At 45.2% G+C, this 23,299-nt stretch overlaps 2 protein-coding genes across 2 annotated transcripts in view; both read left to right on the plus strand.

Moving 5' to 3' along the window:
- Positions 1 to 18,262, plus strand: part of BTK (Bruton tyrosine kinase) — a 37,028-nt gene extending 18,766 nt beyond the window's left edge. The window contains exons 6-19 of the mRNA XM_007992292.3: positions 5,372 to 5,500; positions 5,823 to 5,890; positions 6,633 to 6,820; positions 7,238 to 7,300; positions 7,999 to 8,053; positions 8,640 to 8,719; positions 8,899 to 9,026; positions 9,753 to 9,827; positions 10,372 to 10,543; positions 11,063 to 11,279; positions 12,619 to 12,683; positions 13,362 to 13,480; positions 14,000 to 14,157; positions 17,758 to 18,262. Of these exons, the coding sequence (XP_007990483.1) occupies positions 5,372 to 5,500; positions 5,823 to 5,890; positions 6,633 to 6,820; positions 7,238 to 7,300; positions 7,999 to 8,053; positions 8,640 to 8,719; positions 8,899 to 9,026; positions 9,753 to 9,827; positions 10,372 to 10,543; positions 11,063 to 11,279; positions 12,619 to 12,683; positions 13,362 to 13,480; positions 14,000 to 14,157; positions 17,758 to 17,829 (1,589 nt within the window). The 3' untranslated portion in view covers positions 17,830 to 18,262. The remainder of the gene's footprint in view (positions 1 to 5,371; positions 5,501 to 5,822; positions 5,891 to 6,632; positions 6,821 to 7,237; positions 7,301 to 7,998; positions 8,054 to 8,639; positions 8,720 to 8,898; positions 9,027 to 9,752; positions 9,828 to 10,371; positions 10,544 to 11,062; positions 11,280 to 12,618; positions 12,684 to 13,361; positions 13,481 to 13,999; positions 14,158 to 17,757) is intronic.
- A 515-nt stretch (positions 18,263 to 18,777) lies between these two features.
- On the plus strand, positions 18,778 to 22,059 carry TIMM8A (translocase of inner mitochondrial membrane 8A). The gene is made up of 2 exons (XM_007992290.3): positions 18,778 to 19,199; positions 21,054 to 22,059. The coding sequence occupies exons 1-2, from the start codon at positions 19,068 to 19,070 to the stop codon at positions 21,213 to 21,215; spliced, it is 294 nt and encodes a 97-aa protein (XP_007990481.1). The 5' UTR covers positions 18,778 to 19,067; the 3' UTR covers positions 21,216 to 22,059.
- Positions 22,060 to 23,299: the final 1,240 nt, after the last annotated feature.

Consider the following 23,299-nt stretch of genomic DNA (forward strand, 5'->3'; position numbering starts at 1 on the left):
AACTTCTTTACACTTCATATACTAATTTCAAAACCAGTCATAGTTTAGTCCAACAAATATTTATTTATTTATTTATTTATTTTGAGATGGAGTTTCACTCTTGTCACCCAGGCTGGAGTGCAATGGCACGATCTCAGCTCACTGCAACCTCCGCCTCCTGAGTTCAAGCGATTCTCCCGCCTCAGCCTCCCGAGTAGTTGGGATGACAGGCGCCCGCCACCACGCCCAGCTAATTTTTGCATTTTTAGTAGACACAGGGTTTCACCATGTTGGCCAGGCTCGTCTCAAACTCCTGACCTCAGGTGATCCACCCGCCTCTGCCTCCCAAAGTGCTGGGATTAAAGCATGAGCCGTCGCACCTGCCCCAACAAATATTTATTGAATGTCCACTATATTCAAGGGTGAGTAATGACCGAAGATAAGGATATCCAGCTTGTGAGCTTGTGAGCTTTGTTTCTTTCTTTCTTTCTTTCTTTTTTTTTTTTTTTCTTGAGATGGAGTCTCTCTCTGTTGCCCAGGCTGGAGTGCAGTGGCGTGATCTTGGCTCACTGCAACTGTCGCCTCCCAGGTTCAAGCGATTCTCCTCCCTCAGCCTGCCGAGTAGCTGGGACTACAGGTGTGCACCATCGTGCCCGGCTAATTTTTGTATCTTTAGTAGAGACAGGGTTTCATCATGTTGGCCAGGCTGGTCCTGAACTCCTGACCTCAGGTGATCCACCCGCCTCGGCCTCCCAATGTGCTGGGATTACAGGCGTGAGCCACTATGCCCAGTCAAGCTTGGTTTCTTCACTCAGATATTAACCTTACAATCTTGATTATATGCTGCTCTTAAAGTTCATTAGCTAAGTAAATTTACGACAGGCTAAAAATAAAGCCAAAATAAATAAACAGAAACACCACCACTTCAGCTGGGTCATCAGTGTGACCAGGGAGTGTGGCTAGGCACATCTTTGCCTTCTCTTCCCTTAGGTTTCAACAAAGGCATTTTTTTCCCCAGCAGTTCCACCTAGGTACAGTCTTATTGAACCGTCCTGGGCTAACAACAGGAGCCAAAAAGTAGGCACCTTCCAACAAATACCATGACTGCTGGGAGATTTAGGTGCAAGTCCTAACAATCCCAGGACAGTCCCAGGTGCTGCCAATGTCAATAGTGAGTCACCCTAGGAGCCACAAAATAATGATGTTATTCCACTCTTTTTGTTTTTTCTTGTTTGCTTTTATGTTTTTATTATCCTGCTCTTGGGTAAAATGCACCAATAAGAAATCATTGACATGAAAAGGGGACCTCATGAGAATACTGGTTACCTTTGCAGGGATATTGACTGAAGAGGCATGAGGTGCTGGATCTCAAGGAGGTTAAATGGGTGTGGAAAAATATGGTTTGCTATACACATTAGATCTGTGCACTTTATTATATGTAAATTATACCTCAATTTTATTTATTTATTTTTATTTTGAGACAGAGTCTTGCTCTGTCACGCAGACTGGAGTGCAGTGGCACAATCTTGGCTCACTGCAAACTCCGCCTCCTGCATTCAAGCGATTCTCCTGCCGCAGCCTCCCTAGTAGCTGGGATTACAGGCGTGCACCACCAAACCCGGCTAATTTTTGTATTTTTGGTAGAGACAAGATTTTACCATGTTAGCCAGGTTGGTCTCGAACTCCTGACCTCAAGTGATCTGCCTGCCTCGGCCCCCCAAGGCGTGAGCCACTGCACCAGGCCTATACCTCAATTTTAAAAGCAGAGTCTCAGATACCTCATATCCAGCTGCCACATTTTCTCATTTCTCATGGTGCTTGCCATGCAAAGGTTATATTCCTGAGGGCTTAACCACAGACTCTCTCTCCATGTCCTTAAATATGGCAGTGGGCCCTTCTATGTTCCAGCACCACAAATATTTGCCTATACTTATTCTTGAATCTTTGTTTGGTCAAGCTCAATAGAACCTATCCTAATTGCAAATTCAAAAGTAGGCAAATGACCTGACCTCGCCAAAATGAACAGAAGAATGGCATTGGCAAATCTCCAACAGTATGGAAAGGAATGATTCATATATGCCTGAAACAGAATTTTAGACATTAACCTGATAAATACGGATAGAAAAGACCAACCCATCAAGCGCTTGGAGAATGTGTACTATTAGTGCTTCCCAATAGGGCTGGCCATGTGCATTGGTGGAGCAAGCAGTCTCCCCTAGCCCTCCCACTTGGACACCCTGCTTTTGCGATCCTCTCCTAAGTAGCTGGAAATACCAGCTTTGGATTAACCAACAAAAGAAGGGGTGTCATCTTCAAGGGACCTCTTAAGAGGCAGACATTATCTGAGAATGTAGGGAGGTTTCTTAATGAGTGTGCTAGGGGTAGGGAAAGCAAGAAGCCTTATTTCCCCTCATTATCATATTAGCAAGCTTAGTTTATTAGAGTGGCTAGTTGTCGATTAGGTATTCTTTGGCATGTCTACTGGTGCCCAGCCCTGCAGAAGACAGAGCAAACCTGAGGGTCTTCAAATCCCTAGGTGACAGGGAGTGGCATGGGGGGGAGGGGCCAGAGGGTGGATGTGGTAGGAGTAATCAATCCTGGCAGGGAGAAGTATCAATGACATTGTTCACAACTACCAGTGCTTAGTAATAACAAAAGGCAGACTTTGGGTTGGTTTTACTATTGCTTTAAAATTCCCTCTAGTGGCTCATGCCTGTAATCCCAGCACTTTGAGGGGCAGGGGTGGGGGTGGGGGTGAATCACGAGGTCAGGAGTTCCAGACCAGCCTGGCCAATGTGGTGAAACCACGTCTCTGCTAAAAATACAAAAATCAGCTGGGCTTGGTGGCGCATGCCTATAGTCCTAGCTACTCCGGGAGGCTGAGGCAGAAGAATCGCTTGAACCCAGGAAGTGGAGGTTACAGTGAGCTGCGATCACGCCACTGTACTCCAGCCTGGGCAACATAGTGAGACACCATCTCAAAAGAAAAAAAAAAAATTCTGGCTGGGCGCGGTGGCTCAAGCCTGTAATCCCAGCACTTTGGGAGGCCGAGATGGGCGGATCACGAGGTCAGGAGATCAAGACCATCCTGGCTAACACAGTGAAACCCCGTCTCTACTAAAAATACAAAAACCTAGCCGGGGGAGGTGGTGGGCGCCTGTAGTCCCAGCTACTCGGGAGGCTGAGGCAGGAGAATGGCGTAAACCCGGGAGGCGGAGCTTGCAGTGAGCTGAGATCCGGCCACTGCACTCCAGCCTGGGCGGCAGAGCGAGACTCCGTCTCAAAAAAAAAAAAAAAGAAAAAAAATTCCCTCTATGCAGTGCAGTCCCTTATAGTCTGCACTCTATCTGAACAGCTCCCACCATTCTGTCCTTGGTACATTGGTGAAGAGGAGTGCTGAAAAAGTCAGGGTGAGGGTGGGCAGGGGAGAATGGTCTCCAAATCTATGTGGAGAAAAGCATCAAAATGGCTCTTAAAAAAAAAAAAAGAACTTTTGTTCATTTGCCTGCAAAATGCACCAGCTACTAGAAGCTTTTAGGCTTTCCCGCAAAGCCTTAAGTGAATGAAGTGTGACTAGCAAGTCATTAAGGATTTGAGTTGTTTCTTTTCTTTTCTTTTCTTTTCTTTTCTTTTCTTTTCTTTTCTTTTTTTTTTTTTTTTGAGATGGAGTTTTGTTCCTGTTGCCCAGGCTGGAGCACAATGGCGCGATCCCGGTTCACTGCAACCTTCGCCTCCCGGGTTCAAGAGATTCTCCTGTCTCAGCCTCCCGCATAGCCGGGATTATAGGTGCATGCCACAACACCCAGCTAATTTTCGTATTTTTAGTAGAGACGGGGTTTCATCATATTGGTTAGGCTGGTCTTGAACTTCTGACCTCAGGTGATCCACCCGCTTCTGCCTCCCAAAGTGCTGGGATTACAGGTGTGAGCCACCACACCCAGCCGAATTTTAGTTGTTTTCTACAGTGGAAGGTTTTGTTTTGCTTTTGTCTTTTTTAAAAAAAGTTATGCCAGCCACTGGACCTGGTGGTGAGTGCTTCTAGTCCCAGGTATTTGGGAAGCTGAGGTGGGAGGATTGCTTAAGTCCAGGAGTTCAAGGCCTGCCTGGGAAACACAGGAAGACCCCCCATCTCCAAATAATAATAATAATAATGATGATGATGATGATGATGATGATGTTATGTGGGATTCTTCTTAGCCGTAAATGCTGAAATGTGTATGTTCTCAAATGTGCGTGTTCTTGGACCAGCCTGTGTCTTTGCTCCAGTGTTTGCTGCTGTCAATTATTTCAGTTGTCTTTGCTTATCTCAGTTATCTGACACTATGAACCCTGGGTGACTTTTCTTTCTTTTTTTCTTTTTCTTGAAACAGAGCCTCGCTCTGTCACCCAGGCTGGAGTGCAGTGGCGCAATCTCAGCTCACTGCAACCTCCGCCTGCCAGGTTCAAGCGATTCTCCTGCCTCAGCCTCCCGAGCAGCTAGGATTACAGGCGTGCTGTAATTTTTGTACTTCTAGTGGAGACGGGGTTTCACCATCTTAATCAGGCTGGTCTTGAACTCCTGACCTCATGATCCACCCGCCTCAGCCTCCCAAAGTGCTGGGATTATAGGCGTTAGCCACCGCGTCTGGCCGACTTTTCTAATTGACTTCATGTTAAGGTTCTTGATATGCCATAGTATTATAAACACCAATACTAATTCCTCCTCTCTGCATCCACTCTATTCTTTGCAAAATACTTTTATTCTGGGAGATCTTTTGGGCCTCACAACTCCATGAGGGAAATGAAGCTGCTGTATTACCTCTGGCAATGAGCTCAGTCTACTTCAGTGGCCCTAGGAAGATTCAAATCATGTTGATTCTAGAGGCAAAGTCACCTTCATTTGCCCTTGAGATCAGCTCTGTTGACTATTCTATATAGAAAGCCTCATGCAGAAGTTCTCACTGAGGCTAATTATCTCTAAAAGATCACTCAAGGAACTGACAGTATTACAAGCTGGGGAGATTGGCTTGGGCACATTGTTTCCCTTATCTGGGAAACAAGCACCATGATGAACACCTGCCTTATAGGAAGATTGTAATGGCTACTGGGAAAACATAGATAATATGTTTCTGTTATTGGGCTGTAGAGCCATCAGATAGTCTTATCTCGTTGCTTGGGAGATAACTCCTCATCACAGACCACTAAAGAAAACTGCACAGGAAGTGTCTTGGACCAGGGCACAGTCAAGCAAGCCAGTCATGTGAGCCAACCGGTCCTGAGATCTGCTTTCCTTCAGGGTGGCCAAGGAGGAGGCAGTTGTTTGAAGTTCACCACTAAGCTCAAAGAGGAAAACATGCAAATGGTGGCTTCTCCTCCATGTCAGACGTGATCTCTCTCTTCTCTCCTACTACAGTAATCCGGTACAACAGTGATCTGGTTCAGAAATACCACCCTTGCTTCTGGATCGATGGGCAGTATCTCTGCTGCTCTCAGACAGCCAAAAATGCTATGGGCTGCCAAATTTTGGAAAACAGGAATGGAAGTAAGAGATCTGATCGATGTAATTTCTTCCTCCTTTGACTCTGTTTCTATCACTCTCCCAAGGGTCTGTCAAGCCCAGGGACATAGCATAAGGTTGTACATTTTGGGTGCTAAACAAAGGGTCCTGGGGGAGGGAGGAGGTACATGAGGGCTGAAATCCAGTTGGTAATCTGCTCTCCGAGCTATGTGACCTGGCATGCCTAGCTACTTTTTCTAACTTTCCTAAAGGCACTCAATATGGACGGTAAAGTCCCTGACCAAACCTGTCCTTGGGCCCTTTCCTAAAGTACATTCCATATCATCACTGGCTTCTTGTTTTGCAGGCTTAAAACCTGGGAGTTCTCACAGGAAGACAAAAAAGCCTCTTCCCCCAACGCCTGAGGAGGACCAGGTATACAGGGAAACTGGGTGCTGCCAGCAGCAAATGGAAATTTAGAGTCAAACCCTGAGAACACTCCAGAGTCTTAGAATTACCCTGGGACTTGGCAGTGTTAATTGGTATTCTTGCTAAGACAGGGGATTTGTTCTTCTAATTAGGATTTTCTCTTCAATGGAAAGATAGAAGGCTCTCAGCAACCCTGTAATCCAATCACCTATTTAGAACAAAGCCTGATTTTTTTTAATGGAAAGTTTTCTGGGTTTTTTTGTTTCGTTGTTTTTGTTTTTTTGACACGCAGTCTCGCTCTGTCGCCCAGGCTTGAGTATAATAGCACAATCTCGGCTCACTGCAACCTCCACCTCCCAGGTTCAAGTGATTCTCCTGTCTCAGCCTCCTGAGAAGCTGGGATTACAGGCACGCACCACCACGCCCAGCTAATTTTTGCATTTTTAGTAGAGATGGGTTTTCATCATGTTGGCCAGGCTGGTCTTGAACTCCTGGCCTCAAGTGATCCGCCTGCCTTGGCCTCCCAAAGTACATTGGAATTATTAAACGCTCCATAGATGGTCTTCATATGCATGCAAGGCTGAGAACTCCTGCACTGGTGCTTAAAAATAGTTGTTGAATGACTGCTGAGTAATATTTTATTATGCCTGGTTTGAGCGTCTTGAGTAAGCCAGAGAGAGAGAGTTGGGAGAGAAAAGAGTACTTGATATCTAGACAAACCCTCCTACCTTTTCTTCTAACTACACAGATCTTGAAAAAGCCACTACCGCCTGAGCCAGCAGCAGCACCAGTCTCCACAAGTGAGCTGAAAAAGGTTGTGGCCCTTTATGATTATATGCCAATGAATGCAAATGACCTACAGCTGCGGAAGGGCGACGAATATTTTATCTTGGAGGAAAGCAACTTACCATGGTGGCGAGCACGAGATAAAAATGGGTGAGTCCACACCAGCCCTTCCTGAGCCTGGTGCCCACCCACTCCCTACATGTGAAAAGTGCTGCAGCATAATTCCCCTGATCAGCATCCTCATCAAAGACTGTTCTTCCCGCACCAAACTGAACATGCTGTCCCTCCAAGTACTTTCCAGTGTGCAGCTCTCTGTACATGGCCTCTACCACCTCTCTGAGCCTCTGTTGTTGGGCACATATAACCAATGTGACATGTACAGAAGCTCCGCACCTCACTGGCTCACTGCCTAACCATACATCAGAGACGTGGTTGTCTTTGAGGGAGGTGCATGATACATATACCTCCATTTGAGATTTGTTCTGAGCTCAGGGATGTGGGCATATGAATCTGTCTCCTGGAGGATGGGGAGATGCTGGATGAACTGCCACATTGTCTTCTTCACAGGCAAGAAGGCTATATTCCTAGTAACTACGTCACTGAAGCAGAAGACTCCATAGAAATGTATGAGTAAGTATGTTTATGTCAGTCCACAATCTTTCAGGAGGAACACTCTCTCTCTCTCTCTCTCTCCATATATATATATATCACACACACACACAAGTGTATATATGTATACATACACTGGTGTATATATAGGTATATTATGTATACATACACAAGTGTATATATATACACTTTTTTTATACTTTCAACATATTTTTTATTTCAAGATATATATTAAAATTAGTGTCATCTGAATCAAATGATGCCACCACCTCAAATTAGTGTGTCTGTCTTACCTTTACCCCCCAAACACCCTCCACTTATGAGAGCTGGAGAGGTCACCATGCCCTCAAATTCAGAAGAATCACACTCAAAGGAAAAGGAGTTGATGACCTCATGAAAGAATTAAAATGTCAAACTGCTACTGTTGTTCTTTCCTCCCTAATCATGGAAGTGGATTGTTCTCAGGTGCCCCAGTCCCTGATCTCTTCCCTGCAACTCCCTGCTGCCTGCCTTTGCCTGCTACTCTCCATTTCCATGAATCTTCAATGCCAACCTGGGTTTGGGAAAGCGATACAGTGTGCTATGCACATGACAGATGGTCAGTAAATAGGGTTTCAGTGAGTTGACTGAATCACCGGCATGGACAAGCCCTAGAGGGTGCTGTAACCTCCAATCTGCTTATGACCAGGAGCCACTCAAGCAGCACTCTCCCTTCACAGGTGGTATTCCAAACACATGACTCGGAGTCAGGCTGAGCAACTGCTAAAGCAAGAGGTAAGTGTGGAACCACTAGCACACAGCATTCTCCTTGCATAAGTGAGGATCTTGAACTGAGGGCCTGTTCTGCCCCCCACCTTTGGACAAGGCAGTGTCAAAGCTGCCATCGTCTGGGGTCCCAATTATACCATTTTTTTTTTTTTTTTGAGACAGACTGTCAGTCACCCAGGATGGAGTGCAGTGGCGCGATCTGGGCTCACTGCAACCTCCGCCTCCCGGGTTCAAGTGATTCTCCTACCTCAGCCTCCCGAGTAGCTGGGATTACAGGCACAAGCCACCACACCCAACTAATTTTTGTATTTTTAGTAGAGATGGGGTTTCATCATGTTGGCCAGGCTGGTCTTGAACTCCTGACCTCACGTGATCCACCTGCCTCGGCCTCCCAAAGTGTTGAGATTACAGGCGTGAGCCACCATGCCCGGCCTGCACCTTTTAATATTAAAAGCAATGAGGCTGTAGCTCAAGCGTGGAACTTGGCAGTAAAATCAGGGGTTGTTCTATTTTCTCTCTCAAGTTTGGGCAGGTGGGATGCAGGTGTGAGCACCACTTCCTCCTACAGACAGCTTCTTTTTTGTTGTTTCAGGGGAAAGAAGGAGGTTTCATTGTCAGAGACTCCAGTAAAGCTGGCAAATATACAGTGTCTGTGTTTGCTAAATCCACAGGGTGAGTGCTGCTATTCCAAGGCCCTGAGGACAAAGAACAGGGGTACCCTCCCAATAGCTCCTTGATAGTGTGCCCGTCCCACTTCCTCTGTCTCTGAAACTCAAAACTCATCTCACTTCACTTCCTGGGTTCTGCTGACCTTTGTGCCCAAGTTACTGACTAAGCATCCACTTCTTCAGGGACCCTCAAGGGGTGATACGTCATTATGTTGTGTGTTCCACACCTCAAAGCCAGTATTACCTGGCTGAGAAGCACCTTTTCAGCACCATCCCTGAGCTCATTAACTACCATCAGCACAACTCTGCGGGTGAGTACCAGGGGCAACGGAGAAGGGGGTTACAGACACCAGGATAAGCAATGTAAGACAAGGTGATAAGAGAAAGAATCCACCTCACAGGACAGTGTGAATTCACTGTGAAAGGAAATACCTGTGATATTGGGTAGAAGCTGGTAAAGAGGTGGTCAGAGGCAGGCCTACACCCAACAGGGACTGACTCTTTATTTGGTAACTGATGCTCAGTGTTAAGACACAAAAGAGGCTGGTGGCTGATTCATCAGCAAGTATTCATTGAGTTCCTACTGTGTACTCAGCGATGTCCTCAGTTCTAGAGGAGAACACAGGAACATTCTGAGTTGAGGTCCTTGTCCTCAGAACATACAGGTTAGACAACATCAGAAGAAAGTTTCTAAGCACTGTAAAAATTCTAAAAACTGAGAGATCAGTGAGGGCATGGATATGGGGGAAAACTTCATCAAGAAGGTAGGATGTGAGCTAAGCCTCAGCTGGGAGGTGGGAATATATTCAGTTAGGCGGTGTATTTCAATTAGTATTTTCTCTTTTTTGTCCCTGAAAAGTATTTTGTGAGAGGAGAAACCTCTGGAAATATGTGGGTTCACGGAGATCTTCTGGGATTCAAAATGTACTAGAAAGATACACACCAGAAGTGTGAGGCTTTAAGTGAGGAGGCACTTAAGTGTGAGGCATCCCATCTCCTACACCACACCAACAGCATGACATCTCTCTCTGTTTCAGGACTCATATCCAGGCTCAAATATCCAGTGTCTCAACAAAACAAGAATGCACCTTCCACGGCAGGCCTGGGATATGGTAACTCCTTATTTCTCTGGGATAGGGTGGACTGGCCAGTTGCAAAAACTACCTTTGCTGGCCTTGCCTTGGGGAGTGTCCTTGAGGTACCCTGTTCTGCAGCAACTGCCTCGAGGACACTCAAGACAGATCCAAGCACTGATTTTCTCCCTCTAGTGGCTACTACTGGGACTGCAAAAACATAGATTCATAAAGAGCTTTGTCGTTGTCTTGGGTCTTTTTGTCTTTTATTTTTAATTGTGGAAAAATTTTCAGTACTATCCCTGAGTTCATTAACTACCATCACTAACATAATCATAAATGGATCTGGGGAGGTTGCTTAGTCTATCTTCTTGCCTTATGGCCACCTTGAACCTAAAATTCCCAGATTCCTCTAACCAGCTAATCCCCTGTCTCTGAGATTGACTTAAGCAAACACAGATTAGTACTTCTAAAAATTTCCCTTTTACTACTTTTCCTATTTCTACCCCAGTAGGGATTCTTATCTATTGTAAGAATTATACATTCATGACCCCAAAGAATCACACCAAGACTTTGTTGTTAGGATCATGGGAAATTGATCCAAAGGACCTGACCTTCTTGAAGGAGCTGGGGACTGGACAATTTGGGGTAGTGAAGTATGGGAAATGGAGAGGCCAGTATGATGTGGCCATCAAGATGATCAAAGAAGGCTCCATGTCTGAAGATGAATTCATTGAAGAAGCCAAAGTCATGATGTGAGTTATAGCCCAAACTCAACTCTCAATCTATTTGCTGGAGTCTAGGAATTCACACAACAATCCACTGAGGTTTAAAGATGACTTACAGTGAGAGAGGTTTGGGACGAGGGATTGAAGTTAACCTTCAACTGGTGGTAGTCCCAACTGCTAAGATAATGGTTTTTGTGACTTAGATATTGGTTGAGAATAGTGGTGATCATGGGTGTGTACCATCTCAGTAGCATTTGGGGGTAGATGTAGAAAATTAAACTTTCAAGAGAAAGACAGATTCTAATTTAGCCTTAGCATTCTTTCATTCCTGGACTCATTTCCTTTTCAATTGATGGGCTCCAAATCCCTGCTTACTTCCACATATTAAGCACTTTTGGGATTTAGGGTGGAAAAGAGGAAAATAAACTTGCTGGTATGACTCCTTATCTGATGCTCTACTACTAGGTCAACCCCTTCCTCCACAGCCCCTTTATTGCTAGTATGCAGAGCCAAAAGGGGAAGACTAGATCATTGCCTTTCCTGTAGGAATCTTTCCCATGAGAAGCTGGTGCAGTTGTATGGCGTCTGCACCAAGCAGCGCCCCATCTTCATCATCACTGAATACATGGCCAATGGCTGCCTCCTGAACTACCTGAGGGAGATGCGCCACCGCTTCCAGACTCAGCAGCTGCTGGAGATGTGCAAGGATGTCTGTGAAGCCATGGAATACCTGGAGTCAAAGCAGTTCCTTCACCGAGACCTGGTGGGACCTTAGAAGAATTGGCTTAGGACCAAGGGCTGATGGGGTGGAAGTAGCAGTGGAGGATATATCATACATGGTTGAGGGGGGCTGCTGGTGCCATCATTTCAATTTTATCTAGAAAATACTGTAAGTTAGGCGTGCCTCTGCCCCAATGCTGAGCCCATTAAATATCTCCAGCCTCAGCTCCATGAAGTCTGCCATGGTGGGAATCAGAGCAGTCACTCACCCTCAACCCTCTACCACCTATAAGAAAATGGTGGGGTCTTTCAGTGGCCATTCTGAATTTGGAACAGAAGGGACTGTGCTTCCTAATGGGACTGCTCCTGTCATGGGGTCATCATTTGGTTCCTTCAGAGTCACATACTGGGGCCTGTGGATGTATTTGGCCAACATGTGTTTTTGTTTGTTTGTTTGTTTTTTAATGTTATATAATAATTAGCAAACCCTTAAAAAGAAACATTTCACTTAAAAAAAAAAAAAAAACCCTGGAATTTCCAGCTTCTCTTGAAAATCTAGACCATCTGGAAATACCAGGTCGACATTCTCACAAACCACTTCCTTTCCTTTAGACCAGGCATGTACTCTCCATTTCCTGCAATCTCCATCCACTTCACTTCACTCTTGCTTAACTTGCCTGGCCCCTGTAAGCATCAGAGTTTGCGCCCCTGTTTCGGTCAGGCCAAGGCTCAAATTGACCTAGTCTCATTGGCAGAAAAGCAGAAAGCAAAACAAACTTACTTCTCATTCTCCTTTTTTTTTTCTTTTCGAGATGGAGTCTCGCTCTGTCACCCAGGCTGGTGTACAGTGGCGCCATCTCGGCTCACTGCAACCTCCGCCTCCCGGATTCAAGTGATTCTCCAGCCTCAGCCTCCCGAGTAGTTGGGATCACAGGCACCCGCCACCATGCCCAGCTAATTTTTGTATTTTTAGTAGGCGGGGTATCGCCATGTTTGCCAGACTGGTCTCGAACTCCTGACCTCAGGTGATCCACCCACCTTGGCCTCCCAAAGTGTTGGGATTACAGGCGTGAGCCACTGCACTCAGCCTCTCCCTTAATTCTTTCAGCATACCAGTGAGGGAATGGGGTGGTATGGAATTGCCCATGAGAATGCAATCGTTCTGTATGTCCTCAGTGCTTTACCTAGGACTACACAGCAGGTTGCTTTCCACATGGTGGAAATGAATCAAAATTTCTTGGTGGCATCAACAGATTCCTATTAGGTGGGAAGGTGTCTGTAGTCGAAGGAGATGAGGCTTCCCTGCCTTCATTCTACTGGTCAGCAGAAGCTTGTGCTCTGTGCTGGGGACGGAGTCTCACTGGTATCTGTTTGCACTACAGGCAGCTCGAAACTGTTTGGTAAACGATCAAGGAGTTGTTAAAGTATCTGATTTCGGCCTGTCCAGGTGAGTGTGCCTTTTTCATCTTTCCCTCCAGAAGTAAAAATAGCACAGTATGAAATATGGGTAGGTGTTATAGTTTTAATCCTCTCCTTTTCTTTTTTTTTTTTTCTCTCATTCTAGTGTTTTCTGCCTATCTTTCTATTCTTTTTCTTCCTCTGAGTTATTTAAGCCACCTCTTTCATCCTTTTGTTTTATCATCATATCCCTTTCCTCCCTTTCTCTCTTTATCTCTACCTCCTCTTTTTTTTTTTTTTTTTTTTTTTTTTTTTTTTTTTTTTAGCTATTTCCCCAATACCTTACCTCGATCTATTAATCCTGATGACTTTATTCCATTCCTCCTTCTTTCTTAATCAAATTCCCAGTGACAACTGCAGATAAAAGGAAGGGAAGGAGAAGAGTAGAGAAAGGAAAGGTATAGAGAAGAGGAAGGGAGTACCTACTAGATCTTATTTCACTTCATCCTTCTTGTAACCATATTGTCAATCAGGAAAGCTCAATCAGATGCAAAAACAGGAAATTCGTTAAAAGTAACATTTGTAGAAGATACTAGTTGAGAAGGATAGACTTTTGAGAAAGCCTGTAAGTGTGTGTTTGTAACACTCTTGTGACCGTGCCAAGAAAACGTAAGCAAATACCAAGCTCTCCAAATCCTAATGACAACAAGTCCTGGATCCCTTGCAGGTATGTCCTGGATGATGAATACACAAGCTCAGTAGGCTCCAAATTTCCAGTCCGGTGGTCCCCACCGGAAGTCCTGATGTATAGCAAGTTCAGCAGCAAATCTGACATTTGGGCTTTTGGTAAGTGGATAAGATTACATAGATTATACAGCTCAAAGGAAAAGAAATGCAATGGGAAAATTCACACTTTGCAACCTCCACAGAGAGATTGTTCTTGCTTTCATTCATCTAATCCTTGGGGAGTACTTACTGTGTGTCAGCCACCACAGGGGTTTCTGAGGATTAAAACTGAACTGGACATGATCTCTGTCTTTTTAGAACTTAAACCATGTTAAATAAAACAATTCATTCAGTTTTTGACAGCTTCTGAATACTGATTATGTACCAGGCACTCTGCCAGACCCTGTAACTACAAAGACAAATAAGATGCTGTCTCTCTTCTAGAGGAGTTAATAGTCTAGTACGACCCTGATCTCCATCTAGTGTGGTCAGTACTATAGCAGAAATTTGGGCAAAATGTAAAAAGCACAGAGTGGGGAACCAACTGATTCTAATCTTTGAGGTTGATCTAGGAAGACTAGGACCCCCTGCTATCCAAAAAGACTGCAAACTAATTTAACACTTTTTTTCGTCTTCTAGGAGTTTTGATGTGGGAAATTTACTCCCTGGGGAAGATGCCATATGAGAGATTTACTAACAGTGAGACTGCTGAACACATTGCCCAAGGCCTACGTCTCTACAGGCCTCATCTGGCTTCAGAGAAGGTATATACCATCATGTACAGTTGTTGGCATGAGGTAAGTGTTTTATAACCTCTTAAATTATTTCCTTGAATCTACTTGCCCATTTAGCTGGCCATTCAGCCACAGACTGATAGCTGCACATGTTCTTTTTTTCCTTTTTTTTTAAAAAAAAATTTGAGACAAGGTCTCGCTCTTTTACCCAGGTTGGAGTACAGTGGCGCGATCTCGGCTCACTGCAACCTTCGCCTCCCAGATTCAAGCAGTTCTCATGTCTCAGCTTCCCGAGTACTTGGGATTACAGGCGTGCACCACCACACCCAGCTAATTTTTTTTTTTTTTTTTTTTTTTTTTTTTGTGACACAGTCTCGCTGTCACCCAGGCTGGAGTGCAATGGCGCGATCTTGGCTCACTGCAACCTCTGCTTCCCGGGTTCGAGCGATTATCCTGCCTCGGCCTCCCAAGTAGCTGGGACTACAGGCACATGCCACCACGCCTAGTTAATTTTTGCATTTTTAGTAGAGACAGGGTTTCACCATGTTGGCCAGGCTGGTCTTGAACTCCTGACCTCAGGTGATCTGCCCACCTCAGCCTCCCAAAGTGCTGGGATTACAGACGTGAGCCACCGCGCCCAGCCAATTTTATATTTTTAGTAGAGATGGCATTTCACCAAGTTGGCCAGGCTGATCTCAAACTCCTGGCCTCAAGTGGTCCGCCCACCTCGGCCTCCCAAAGTGCTGAGATTAGAGGCGTGAACCACCATGCCAGACCTTGCACACATTCTCTGACCTTGGCCTGCACCTCGATCATCCGATGGCCAGAGGCTTTCCCAGGCCCACTCCAATTCTCACTAGAGTGTCATTAGTACACTCCAATGCCAACTCAGCTTTAGGGAGTGGGGTGTTGTGGGGCCATGTCATCTAGCATAAACAGGCAGCCAGAGGCACTCAGACAAGTGAATGGGCATTACAAAAGAAAAGTCATGAAAGTTTGTTCATTCCTTTGTGTGTCATTGGCCCTTTCTTCTACTTTATTAGCTGCCTACTATTTCTGGCTGAGGTCCTAAATGAGAATTTTTTTTTTTTTTTGAGACGGAGTCTCGCTCTGTTGCCCAGGCTGGAGTGCAGTGGCCCGATCTCGGCTCACTGCAAGCTCCGCCTCCCGGGTTCATGCCATTCTCCTGCCTCAGCCTCCCAAGTAGCTGGCACTGCTGGTGCCCGCCACCATGCCCGGCTAATTTTTTGTATTTTTAGTAGAAATGGGGTTTCACCATGTTAGCCAGGATGGTCTTGATCTCCTGATCTTGTGATCTGCCCACCTCTGCCTCCCAAAGTACTGGGATTACAGGTGTGAGCCACTGCACCCAGCTAAATGAGATATTTTTAAAAACCCTACTGCTTGAAAGAGAACTAAAATAGGTAGTGGGGTTTTTTTGTTTGCTTTGTTTTGTTTTTGCTTTTTAATATGGTGCATTGTGGGGTATGTGGGTAAGTGTGGTATTTTGGAAATAAGGAAATCTGTCCTACTACTATTAAACTGCTTTGCTCCTCTTACCTCGAGTTCTTCCCAAGATGCCTTCTCGACTTTTCAGTAGATCCTTGGCAACCCAAATTTCTAGTAGGAAATAAATGCTCAACTCTTCAGAGTGTCTAACAAGTGCATATGTGAATCTGGAGCCCTCTTGGTGAGGTGAAAAGTGGGTATCTGGATCCGAGCATGGCTCGTTTCCCTCGAACAAATGACAGATCACAGAGAAAGGGTGCAGAATGGGAGGACTCCTTCTTTCTCCTGTGTGATGCAGGATTAAGGGTGATTGGCTATGCTCCCTCCCAACCAGGACCTTCTTACTCTGCTAATTAAAAATGATTTCAGACAGGTATTTTATCCACAGCCTGTTTAGAGGAGTGGTCAAAATTGGATGTATATCAGAAACCCTAAAGAACTCTTAAAAATGCAGATTACTGGCTGGGCACGGTGGCTCATGCCTGTAATCCCAGCAGTTTGGGAGGCCAACGCGAGCGGATCACGTGGTCAGGAGATCGAGACCATTCTGGCCAACATGGTGAAACCCTGTTAACCAGGCGTGGTGGTGTGCGCCTGTAATCCCAGCTACTCAGGAGGCTGAGGCAGGAGAATCACTTGAACCTGGGAGGCGGAGGTTGCAGTGAGCCAAGATCCTGCCACTGCATTCCAGCCTGGGTGACAGAGCGAGACTCCATCACCAAAAAAAAAAAAAAAAAAGCAGATTACTGGGCCTTTTCTCCAGAAATTCTCGTTAGGTGTGCCTGGAGTGGAACTCAGAAATCTCTTTTTAAACTTCCCAGGAAATTCTGATACTCAGCTAAGTTTAAGAATCACTGAATTAAGGAATCAAGAAATTGATGACCATTGGTTCTGACAGATTGAGAGCATTCTGGCATGAATGTTCCCTAAACCACTAAATACTAAATACCTTGGGGGCTTATGGGCCATGGCCATCAAAAAGAACCTAGTCTTAGGCTGGGCACGGTGGCTCACGCCTGTAATCCCAACACTTTGGGAGGCTGAGGCGGGCGAATCACCTGAAGTCAGGAGTTCAAGACCAGCCTGGCCAACATGGTGAAACCCTGTCTCTACTAAAAACACAAAACTTAGCCAGGCATGGTGGCGTGCGCCTGTAATCCCAGCTACCTGGGAGGCTGAGGCAGGAGAATCGCTTGAACCCGGGAGGTGGCAATGAGCTGAGCTCGCACCACTGCACTGCAGCCTGGACAACAGGGTGAGACTCTATCAAAAAAAAAAAAAAAAAAAAAAAAAAGACCCTTAGTCTTTGTGTTACCAGAGAGTGATAACAAAAACAAAACAAAACAAAAAACCCTTAGTCATTTTGTTACCAGACAGTGGTAACACAAGGTCCCAGGTACTCAGAATCCCTGCTCAGTGATATGGCCTGTGGTTTTGAAATTTTTTTTTTTTTTTTTTTTGAGACAGGGTCTTGTTCTATCGCCCAGGCTGGAGTTCAGAGGCCTGATCTCGCCTCACTGCAACCTCCGTCTCCCAGGTTCAAGCGATTCTCTGTCTTAGCCTCCCAAGTAGCTGGGATTACAGGCGTGCACCACCATGCCTGGCTAATTTTTGTATTTTTAGTAGAGACGGGGTTTCATCATGTTGGTCAGGCTGGTCTTGAACTCCTGACCTTGTGATCCGCCCACCTCGGCTTCCCAAAGTGCTGGGATTACAGGCGTGAGCCACCGCCCCCGGCCTGGTTTTGAAATATTAATCACTAAAAATTAAAAATTATCACATGAGATTTCTGTTTTGCCAACCACTTGAACTTGTTTGGTAGCCATTTTTCACTTGAGGATCCAAAATAAGAATGTGTTGTGTACAGTTACATAATGAACCTGCCCTCAATTTTGATCAATGTGATTGTCAGTTTAATTTGCAAATTGTTCTTATCACACTAATAACCTGAGTTACTAAAGATGAAAAGTGCACAAATACTTTATGGAGAGCTGCTATTTCTTTTCTTTTTTTTTTTTTTTTTCCTTTTGTGATCGACAGGGCATGCTACTGGGCATAGAGCATGTATTTAATAAACATTTGCTGCTTACTCATTGCATTTCCCTTGAATTCTGGATTCTAGCCACTCTCACTTTACTTTTTCTTTGGTTTTAGAAAGCAGATGAACGTCCCACTTTCAAAATTCTTCTGAGCAATATTCTAGATGTCATGGATGAAGAATCCTGAGCTCGCCAATAAGCTTCTTGGTTCTACTTCTCTTCTCCACAAGCCCCAATTTAACTTTCTCAGAGGAAATCCCAAGCTTAGGAGCCCTGGAGCCTTTGTACTCCCACTGAATACAAAAAGGCCCCTCTCTACATCTGGGAATGCCCCTCTTCTTTGATTCCCTGGGACAGTGGCTTCTGAGCAAAGGCCAAGAAATTATTGTGCCTGAAATTTCCCGAGAGAATTAAGACAGACTGAATTTGCGATGAAAACATTTTTTAGGAGGGAAGATGTAAATAGCCGCACAAAGGGGTCCAACAGCTCTTTGAGTAGGCATTTGGTAGAGCTTGGGGGTATGGGGGTGGGTGGGCAGAATTTGGCAAAAATGAAATGGTGTCATAAAGATGGGAGGGGAGGGTGTTTTGATAAAATAAAGTTACTAGAAAGCTTGAAAGTCTTTGGTATCTCTATTAATCATGCAGCCTCCCTGAAGCACCCTATCTCAGTATTCCAGAAAGCTGCTGTGTGGCATTAGTTTGGCATATTCCTACACTGAGAACTCGACAGGATCCTCCGGGTTTAAGCCCTCTTGTTAACTCCTGCCTCTGAATCAGAGATGCATTATGCCAAAACAATGCCTGTTACAGCAGGCATGCAATGTTATTTGAATGAATCTGAAAGTTGGGCACAAACGGCCAGAGTCTCATTTCCCTACGTCGGGAGAGGAAAACTTCATCAAAAAACGAAAGCCAGTGGCCCAGGATAGCCAAATAACCGGCCCAGCTGTTCGGTCAGCGCACAACTCTGGTAGCTCAGAAAACGCGGGCCAATTTGGAAATGGACAGGGGCGGAGCTGTTGGGCCAGCACGGAATGGACCACGTGGTCTGAAGTAAATTCCTTTTCTCCTTTGTTTTCTTTTTGGAATAACATCTCAACGGCACCTCGGCTCTGGGTTTACTAAGCCCTGCGATCTCAAGGCGCAAGGCTGGGCGCAACCAGAGGGTTGCGGGGTTGCGGGGTTGCGGGGTTACGGGATTACAGGCTCCAGGAGTGGGACCCGCCGACTCCGGGAACTAAGCACCCGCGCCAAGGCTTGTGAGGCGGCGGGGTGGAGTTGGGCGCCTGTCTTGCGCCGACGCAGTGCACTCACGGGGGCGGTCCCAGAGGCGGCGAGCTGTGGTTCCGGTTCCGTCGCGGAGACACGTGAAGGTCGGCGAGTTGGTGCGGAGTTCGTCTCTGCAAGCCTGGTCGCCCTGGGATGGATTCCTCCTCTTCTTCCTCCGCGGCGGGTTTGGGTGCAGTGGACCCGCAGTTGCAGCATTTCATCGAGGTAGAAACTCAAAAGCAGCGCTTCCAGCAGCTGGTGCACCAGATGACTGAACTTTGTTGGGTGAGGAGCCTGGGGCTGGGACCTGAACAGTGTACCTACTTTCCCTCTGCCCTTGTACCGCGGGACTCGCGACAACGTAGGGGATTCGGGGAGGGGGTGGGCACCTGGCAGCACCCCTTGATTTTCTCAGGTTCCTGTGGCCTAGCCGGATGGGAGAAGGGTGACTCCGGTTCTCTGGGGACTGTCATTCCGGACCTCGGCTTTGTTGGTGCAGAGGACTGGGTATCAAAGAAGACTTATGCCACTGGACACCCAGCACTTTCAGGCACCCGAGGTTGAAGCTGCCTAGTGCTGGTCACCAAGACTGATTGGAGTCCCCAGTACTGGGATTTTATTTTTGGCAGCCCGAATCCCAGAGAGTCAGTGAATCAGTGAATCTGCTATTCCTGGACTTCTCGGGATTTACCTTCATTACCTAGTTCTAACCCTCTCCGCTGAGAAATGAGTGGCTCCAGCCCACTAACTATAAAAGTGGTGTAATCTTTTCCAACGTACATACTTATTTGCTTTCTTGTTGGATTGTTGTGTAATACCAAGCCGTTTCGGGTCTGAAGGTTAAGGAATTGAGCCTGCCCTGTGAGGGGACTTTGGCAAAAGGGTGGAAGGCATTTGCAGCTTGACAACGTGTTCTGCTTGCCAAGGACAGCTCTCCCTTAATGTACACAGTTCACCGAATTCAGAGGCCAAGGATAATTTTCCTTGGAATTAGAGGGTCTGAGGCTTGTGTACATGGCAGAGAATAATGAACGAAATTTTTGAACCACTTAACTTGAACTATATACAGTCACTGGTTTCCACAGGCCCTTTCCCATAAACTTATGGTATTGCCGGATTATGACACCTACCAGATGCTTACTTAACTCTGGTCTGCCTTGGACCAGAGTGCTTTGATTCTTTTTAAAAAATATCTGTGATTGGTTACTTTGGGGACAGGAGGGCTTGTGGTTAAGTACTATTGCAAGAATCTGTAAGCTGCCAGGCGTGGTGGCTCATGCCAGCACTTTGGGAGGTGGGTGGATCATTTGAAGTCAGGAGTTCGAGACCAGTCTGGGCAACATGGCAAAGCCCTGTCTCTACTAAAAATAGAAAAAATTAGTTGGGCGGGGTGGCACCCGCCTGTAATCCTAGCTACTCAGGAAGCTGAGGCACGAGAATGGCTTGAACCTGGCGGAGGTTACAGTGAGATCATGCCACTGCACTCCAGCCTGGGTGACAGAGAGACTCTGTTTCAAAAAAGAAAAAAAAAAAAAGGAAAGGAAAAAAACCTGTAAGCTATGAACCCTCTAGGAAAATTCATACAATTTTCCATTCATCGTGACAGGATTCAAGAATCTCTAGCTTAAGTAGACAAGGTTATAGAATCTCAAGTCATAGATTTTTTTCTTCTTTGGTAAGTTTTAGGGTATCTTGCTGTAATGCTTTATCCTTTCACCCTTTTATTCTGTAGTTAACTTAAAGGCATTTAGTGCAAACAGCATTGTGGAGTTAAACCAAATTCATCGAAAGGTTACTTCACTTGTATTTTGCCATTTTCTTGCTCTGGAATATCCCAGCTCTGCCATTTTCTGGCCCTGTGACTTTGGGCAAAGTATCTCTGTGCCACAGTTTCCCTCTTTGTAAAACAAGGATTTATAATAGTATCTATTCCATAGGATTGTTGTAAAAATTTAATGTAAGGCTAGAGAACATTGCTATATACTTGGTCAGCTGCCAAATGTGAACTATTATTAACATATCACATACTATTTTTAGGTAGTTTTTTTTTCTCTAAGCAACAAGAAAGGGACCCCTGCCCCCAACCGTCTTTTTTTTTTTCCAAGTTCCCTTTGTGATTCTGTATCTTGTCCTGAGCAGGAGAAGTGCATGGACAAGCCTGGGCCAAAGTTGGACAGTCGGGCTGAGGCCTGTTTTGTGAACTGCGTTGAGCGCTTCATTGATACAAGCCAGTTCATCTTGAATCGACTGGAACAGACCCAGAAATCCAAGCCAGTTTTCTCAGAAAGCCTTTCTGACTGATCTCAGCATTACCTCTTTGGAAAAGGAAGGTAGTTCAAGAAATGAAGAGCTGTTGATGGGATGATTGAAGAAACGGCTATGAGAGGATTGACTCCCATCTTTTGTTACTCTTGGGACATCCTGTCATCTGAGAATGAACAAAGACCAATTTTTTTGTGTGTGAAGCTTGAGGGTCATATGTTTGCTTGTATTTTTTAATGCTAATCTTGTGAAAATAATTGACAGGTGAATGGAAAACTCTATTTAGATGCATATTACTGTACATGGGACTATGCTTTTCTCAAAGCCCCATTAACTGCTTCCTATAATTTTGATAGTGGGACCACATACGTAAAAATCTCTCATTTGTGTGGAGTCATTTCTGATTTCAGGGAAGATCCTTGTGTTTATCAGAAAGGGCAGAAGTGGGGGAAGAATAATTTGGTGTCCTTATCTAGTGTTTGATTATCAGTGCTGGAGAAAAAGATCTGTAAGAGTGTTTATACAGTACACTTCAGTTTTCTTGATGATCTCCCTTTCCTATATGATGATTTGCTTAAATATCCATATTAAGTATAGTCTCAAGGTAGGATAGGTAGCCTAAGAGTCTAGAGGCCTTTACTTATAAAGGAATCTAGCCAGTGAACATAATTCTTATTACTAGACTGCCACAAGAAAGAAGTTAACTTACCCTGTATATCAGGGTACAAAAAATTCAGTGATGTGCCTAAATAAGTTATAAAGATTTAGGCCAATCAGAAGCTAACAGCAGTTTCAGGTAGAGGTGCATGCCTAATGTTAATTAGTGTAGATTCCATTTATTGCATTTTTTTGATCACTGAAATAAAAGCTATATAAGATTCAACTCTGTGATTGAGAAGGCATTCTATTGCAGTTATTATCTGCAACCCGGAGAGATTTAGCATGGGCTGATTGATTCCAAGGCTAAAATATAGTCAGTCAGTCTGGGTACCTGCTCTGTGTAAGGTACAGCACAGTATTCCAGGGGTTCCTGACCTTTTCGAGAGAAAAGAGAACCTTGAGTTAACATGGGAAGGGAAGCAGTTCTGTGCTGGCAGTCAAGTCCCTGAGTACAGTAGAGGTTGTATTGACTGGATTCTCCTCTTATTATTTCAAATCCTTGTAGACTATAGACCTAAAATGGACCTACTTGTTGGGAGCCTCTAGTGCAAATCCATGAAATCTGGGGAAATGAACATCTCTAAAAGCTTCAAGTTCCTGTTAGATTTTCCCTAAAAGGTACTACAAGGAAATTTTTTTTTTTTTTTTTGAGACGGAGTCTCGCTCTGTCACCCAGGCTGGAGTGCAGTGGCGGACTAATTTTTGTATTTTTAGTAGAGATGGGATTTCACCTTGTTGGTCAGGCTGGTCTCGAACTCCTGACCTCATGATCTGCCCACCTTGGCCTCCCAAAGTGCTGGGATTACAGGCGTGAGCCACCGTGCCCTGCTGGAAATTTTTTTAAATCATGATAAAAATACAGTTAAACATTTAAATTCATACTCTGTGCCATTGTTTTTAGTGACAGGATTTCAGCAGTGCACAGAAGCAAAGTCCCTGCCCTTGAGGAGCTTGTGGTCTAGTTAGGGGAGGTAAACAATAAACATAAATATGTCATTGTAATAAGTGCCATGGAGAAAAAAAGCAGAGTAAGGGTGTTAGGGAATATTTATGGAGTGTGATTATTTTATATAAGATGGTTTGAGATGGCCTCCTTGGGAAGGTGGCATTTCAACAGAGACCTGGATGAACTAAGCAACCAAACCTTGTGGGTGTCTGAGAGAAGAACATTGCAGGCAGGAGTTAACAGTAAGTCCAAAAGGCCCCAAGGTAGGAACTGCATGCATGATGCCATGGAGAACAGTCAAGAGGTCATTATGGCTGAGGTAAAGTAAATTAAAGAAAATGGTAAGAAATAAGGTTGGAGAGACCGGGTGCGGTGGGCTCATGCCTGTAATCCCAGCACTTTGGGAGGCCAAGGTGGATGGATCACCTGAGGTCCGGAGTTCAAGACCAGCCTGGCCAACATGGTGAAACCCTGTCTCTGCAAAAAATATAAAAATTAGCCAGGCGTGATGGCAGAC

This window comes from Chlorocebus sabaeus, chromosome X (genome assembly GCF_047675955.1).
Source record: "Chlorocebus sabaeus isolate Y175 chromosome X, mChlSab1.0.hap1, whole genome shotgun sequence".
Classification (NCBI taxonomy): domain Eukaryota; kingdom Metazoa; phylum Chordata; class Mammalia; order Primates; family Cercopithecidae; genus Chlorocebus; species Chlorocebus sabaeus.

What these genes read in the sequence shown, in the direction of transcription:
- TIMM8A (XM_007992290.3), top strand. Translation starts at nt 19,068, where the DNA reads ATGGATTCCTCCTCTTCTTCCTCCGCGGCGGGTTTGGGTGCAGTGGAC. An exon ending in AGATGACTGAACTTTGTTGG is followed by an intron (nt 19,200 to 21,053) that starts GTGAGGAGCCTG and finishes TGTCCTGAGCAG; the next exon opens with GAGAAGTGCATGGACAAGCC.